The following is a 5,942-nucleotide window of genomic DNA, read 5'->3' as shown; positions in this document are numbered from 1 at the left end:
TATGCATGTTTNATTGATGAATCTTGGTCAGTACAATTTTGGTTATAATTGGATAAGTAATAAATATAGCGACTACATAGTATTTATCCAATTTTGATAAAATTTAGAAAGAATGTGTACTTTGATGAGATCTTGTTTATGCGTAAGTTTGATGATAACTAAAACTTCCTGATGAAGATCTTGAATATGAGAATAGTCACTAAAGACTCTTTGAACATTTCTGTCAGCTGCCAAGACATTGTTCTTTTTCTGACAAGCTATCTATTCCAAGGATAATAACTTAGGTTAACTAGGATCATTTTTACCAGCTGGTCTTTGGACAATTGATGAATAATGAGGAAATATGAATTATTCAAGGTCACCAGAATTTTACAAGCCATCCTAGAAGTATAAAGGGGTCACAACTACCATTTGTTTTGCGTAACCAAGCTCATGACATTGGGTGGCTCAAACTGTTTGTGCTAAAAAGCAGCACAAAGATTTTTTAAACATTTGTTAAATCTAGACTAATTGACACCTGCTTTAATTGAATTAAAATGTTTATTGTCATTTCAGCCGTCAGGTCAGCGGGAACTCGATAGCGGTCTTTACTATTGGGTTTGACATGTATACACCACATGCAGTTAGATGATCAGAATAGCACGGTCAGTATACAAATATTTATATATTCCACTTAAATGGAAACAGTCTGAACTCTGTAGAAGGCACAATCCTTGACGTATTTTGAAAAAGAGATTGTAGGCTTATGCTGCTGTCCTTGAAAAAATTCTTTTATTGCACACTGCATGGTGATGCCCGTCTTCATAAGCCCAGTTAGGCACAGAATAGATAAAACTCCATTTATTTCATTTCATTTACAATCTCTTAGATTTAATGAGATTGTATGCATGTTTTTAAAACTATTTATGGGATGCAGTTGGAATTGATTTGAGGCACAGCTGTTGATTTATTCTTGTTTTTTCCATTTTGATTTTCAGTCATATCTGCAGTGATAGCGACATTATATTTATATGTTTAAGCATTTCTATAATTAGCCTATCTATGGGAAGTTCTGATATTTGACTGAAAATTTGAATGATGCAAATAGAAGCCCAGAAAATGGCAATAAATAAGTTACCATAAGTAAAATCCCTTTTGTTTCTCTTCCAGGGTTCCAAGAACAAAGTAGCTGGTCTTTAGCTACAACAGGACATTTAAACTGGGAGGTCAATCAGGTTATGGTGGAGCATAAATGTCCAAAAGGCGACTCTTGGAACGAAGCTAGGTAAGAATAATTGAAATATTTCATGTAATATTATATAGCAATACAAGTCAAATTGTTTATACTGTAAATATCAATATGAAAGGGGATTGTAAAGAGATTTCCAATCATTTTTATTTGCATCTATTTGCACATTCTAGTTTTCAAGCTAGGTAATAACTGAAAACATTTCTTTCCCCAGTTATAGCTGGATATCGATTACAAATTGAGATACGTTATAGACAGCAGATTTCCGATCAAAAATCATTTAATTTCGTAGGATAGAAGTATATTCTTGCTTTGATGGCTTGTTATATAGCTTATTTTGGTTAAATCATGTGCTGAAGGGAACCTATGTGGAAGAGATTCCACTTATTTGAGCAAATGTAACCTTGACATATAATCAAATATGCAATATGATAATTGGTGATCAAAATTATAAATACTTAACGACGTAAATGTAGTAATTACAGCTTATCTTAGATATAAAATACACAAAAAGTGACTTTCATATGTAGTAACGGGTAACGGTATGAATCGAATTAAATGAAACTTGGATTGCTTAAGATTTTTCTTGATAAATTTGTTTTTGTGATTTTTAGATGAACTGTTTTTGATGAATACATAAAAGTTGGCATCAATTTTAGAATCTTGGTATACTAATGTTTGAATTATTTATAATTATAGGTGTAAACAGAAAGAGCTTCACTATATAGAAATAAAGTGCTTATGGTGTGGCACAGAAGTTCGCAAGGTAAGTAGACTTATTTCATAATGCTATCCTCTTCAAGGTTTATAATCTTCTAATTCCACATCCAGTGCTTCTCAATGTCAAACTGGTGTCAACTTTAATTCCTCAGCACCTAGATTTTTGAAATGTCGCTTGGTACCCTTAGCTTAAATAAGCTGTTTGACCAGTCAACAAAATTTAACCAGTATCTTTATTCAAGCAAAATTTGTATGTAAGAAGATTGACAGTATTTATTTATAGGTGCTTGACCTTAAATGAAAAATTCAGTATTTTTGTGTCTTTTTTTATAGGTTAGATAGGGTAAATTGATTGGTAATTTACCTTCCCGCAATAGCACTGCCACAATAGGAGTGTTCTGAGGTCATGGCCTGTATGACTCTACAGACCTCCTATTCACAGATGAAGAGGAACAGATGAAGAACAGATGAAGAGGAACAGATGAAGAGGAACAGATGGGCGATCCCTCCACCCATTTTTTGTAAGCTGATCGTACATCTTTATGTTCTGAAATAATAGTATCATAATTGTTTATTAACTGTGTGAATTTTTTTGAAATGTATGTCGATTTGCAAAGACCTGGTGACTTTCAGTATGACATGGCTTAATAAATCAGATATAAAAAAAGGAAGTCCTCATATGTAAAATTATATGGTATTTTGACTTCATACAATATTTATTTGTCTTTTGTTTTTTTCAGCCGTCACGTCAGCGGGAACTCGATAGCGGTCTTTACTATTGGGTTTGACATACACCACACACACAGTTAGATGATCAACATAGCACGGTCAGTACCTACATATTTTGATTTCAGTCACAATTCCTGTTCAATGATTTTTTTACATTATGCAACCCACTCTGAAATTTTTTGTTCATTTTCTTTATCCCTTTAATGTTTACTGGAGTATTTTTCTTGAAAATTTAACTTAAGATGATTTTAGTGATCATAATAATCAAGAAAATTGATTGTCTATCAGCAGAGATATTGGTCAAATGAACATTAGATAAACATAATTAGTTTGCAAGATTTTCATTACTAGGTAAACTTTGATTTGTTTTAATGTTGTAGAATTAACGGAAAGATTCTTTTGCTTAAAACTTTCAGGGATATTTTCCTCTAGATTTCGGTTTACAGTTTTCATTACTTTTTCCACATTCCGAACCTACTTTAAAAATCAGAATCTTTTTTCCAGGGTTCCAAGAACAAAGGAGCTGGTCTTTAGCTTCAAAAGGACATTGAATTTGGAGGTCAATAAGGTTATGGTGGAGCATAAATGTCCTAAAGGCGACTCTTGGAACGAAACAAGGTAAGAATATTATAATTATTATCTGGGATGTGATATTGCAATACTAGTCATAATAACAAATAAACAAACTGTAAATATTATATTTAGCAACATAAGATCAATGTTTGGAAAGCCTATGAACACAAATCAAAATTTTTGTTTGTATGCTTACATTCACCTTTGCTAGTGACAACTAACTTGGATTTTGATCAGAAAGAAATAGAAATATTTTATTTAGGAAAATATCTTCAAATAGTTCTTGCTTTTCTGTGGCCAAATCTCACGATCACCATTTGTTCAGCATGACCAAGTCAAGAGCTCATGCACAGATTCCAACACTCTAACAGATCGTGCTAAAGGACCAATCAACTGTTTGTATTTTGCATTTAAGCAAATGTAACCTTGACATATAATCAAATATGCAATATGATAATCGGTGATCAAAATTATGAATTATTAACGATGTAAATCTAGTAATTACAGCCTGTCTTAGATATAAAATACACAAAAAGTGACTTTCATATATGGCAAAGGTAACGATTTGAATCGAATTAGATGAAACTTGGATTGCTTAAGATTTTTCTTAATAAATTTGTTTTTGTGATTTTTAGATGAACTGTTTTTGATGAATACATAAAAGTTGGCATCAATTTTAGAATCTTGGTATACTGATGTTTGAATTATTTATAATTATAGGTGTAAACAGAAAGAGCTTCACGATATAGAAATAAAGTGCTTATGGTGTGGCACAGAAGTTCGCAAGGTAAGTAGATTTATTTCATAATGCTATCCTCTTCAAGGTTTATAATCTTCTGATTCCACATCCAGTGCTTCTCAATGTCAAACTGTGTCACTTTAATTCCTCAGCATCTAGATTTTTGAAATGTCGCTTGGTACCCTTAGCTTAAATAAGCTGTTTGACCAGTCAACAAAATTTAACCAATATCTTTATTCAAGCAAAATTTGTATGTAAGAAGATTGACAGTATTTATTTATAGGTGCTCGACTTTAAATGAAAAATTCAGTATTCTTGTGTCTATTTTTTAGGTTAGATAGGGTAAATTGATTGGTAATTTACCTTCCCGCAATAGCACTGCCACAATAGGAGTGTTCTGAGGTCATGGCCTGTATGACTCTACAGACCTCCTATTCACAGATGAAGAGGAACAGATGAAGAGGAACAGATGGGCGATCCCTCCACCCATTTTTTGTAAGCTGATCGTACATCTTTGTTCTGAAATAATAGTATCATAATTTTTTATTAACTGTGTGAATTTTTTTGAAATGTATGTCGATTTGCAAAGACCTGGTGACTTTCAGTATGACATGGCTCAATAGCCATGTCTAATAAATCAGATATGAAAAAAGGAAGTCCTCATATGTAAAATTATATGGTATTTTGACTTCATACAATATTTATTTGTCTTTTGTTTTTTTTCAGCCGTCACGTCAGCGGGAACTCGATAGTGGTTTTTACTATTGGGTTTGACATACACCACACACACAGTTAGATGATCAACATAGCACGGTCAGTACCCACATATTTTGATTTCAGTTACAATTCCTGTTCAATAATTTTTTCACATTGTGCAACCCACTCTGAAATTTTTTGTTCATTTTCTTTATCCCTTTAAGGTATTTTTCTTTAAAATTTAACTTAAGATGATTTTAGTGATCATAACAATCAATTGTAAATCTGGTTTGAAAATTGATTGTCTATCAGCAGAGATATTGGTCAAATGAACATTAGATAAACATAATTAGTTTGCAAGATTTTCATTACTAGGTAAATTTGTTTTAATGTTATAGAATTAACGGAAATATTCCTTTGCTTAAAACTTTCAGGGATATATTCCTCTAGATTTCGGTTTACAGTTTTCATAACTTTTTCCACATTCCGAACCTACTTTAAAAATCAGAATCCTTTTTCCAGGGTTCCAAGAACAAAGGAGCTGGTCTTTAGCTTCAAAAGGACATTGAATTTGGAGGTCAATAAGGTTATGGTGGAGCATAAATGTCCTAAAGGCGACTCTTGGAACGAAACAAGGTAAGATTATTATAATTATTATCTGGGATGTGATATTGCAATACCAGTCATAATAACAATAAATAAACTGTAAATATTATATTCAGCAACATAAGATTAATGTTTGGAAAGCCTATGAACAACATTTTTATATGTGTCCTTACATTCAACTTGCTAGTGACAACTAACTTGGATTTTGATCAGAAAGAAATAGAAATATTTTATTTAGGAAAATATCTTCAAATACTTCATGCTGTTCTGTGGCCAAATCTTACGATGACCATTTGTTCGACGTAACCAAGTAAAGAGCTCATGCACAGATTCCAACACTCTAACAGACGGTGCTAAAGAACCAATCAACTGTTTATATTTTGTATTTGTTTAACAGGATTGTCAGTTGTTTATTTCTAATTTTAGGTGTAAACAGATAGAGCTTTATTAGATGGATGTCAAGTGCTTATGGTGTGGCACAGAAGCTCGCAAGGCAAGCTTTTATTTAAAAATTTATCTGAAATCTTAAACCATTAATATATTCTTTATTTGAAACCCCGTCTGCAAAAAAATATCTTGCAACGATTTGCTATTCAAAGTTAAAAAAACAACAAATAAATAGGGTTTATGTGGTCTCTCTCCAAAATTATT

At 32.1% G+C, this 5,942-nt stretch overlaps 1 protein-coding gene across 1 annotated transcript in view; it reads left to right on the top strand.

The window, feature by feature from the left end:
* Positions 1–5,780, top strand: part of LOTGIDRAFT_239536 (hypothetical protein) — a gene marked incomplete at its 5' end in the record, with an annotated part of 17,786 nt that extends 12,006 nt beyond the window's left edge. The window contains 6 exons of the mRNA XM_009056976.1: positions 1,150–1,264; positions 1,928–1,994; positions 2,282–2,469; positions 4,716–4,802; positions 5,208–5,321; positions 5,718–5,780. Coding sequence (XP_009055224.1) covers positions 1,150–1,264; positions 1,928–1,994; positions 2,282–2,290 — 191 coding nt within the window. The 3' untranslated portion in view covers positions 2,291–2,469; positions 4,716–4,802; positions 5,208–5,321; positions 5,718–5,780. The remainder of the gene's footprint in view (positions 1–1,149; positions 1,265–1,927; positions 1,995–2,281; positions 2,470–4,715; positions 4,803–5,207; positions 5,322–5,717) is intronic.
* Between the last annotated feature and the right edge of the window lie 162 nt (positions 5,781–5,942).

Source organism: Lottia gigantea, assembly GCF_000327385.1.
Source record: "Lottia gigantea unplaced genomic scaffold LOTGIsca_295, whole genome shotgun sequence".
In the NCBI taxonomy this organism is placed as follows: domain Eukaryota; kingdom Metazoa; phylum Mollusca; class Gastropoda; family Lottiidae; genus Lottia; species Lottia gigantea.
The sequence above is the reverse complement of the archived record's forward strand: the minus strand, read 5'-3'. Positions and strand labels throughout refer to the sequence as shown.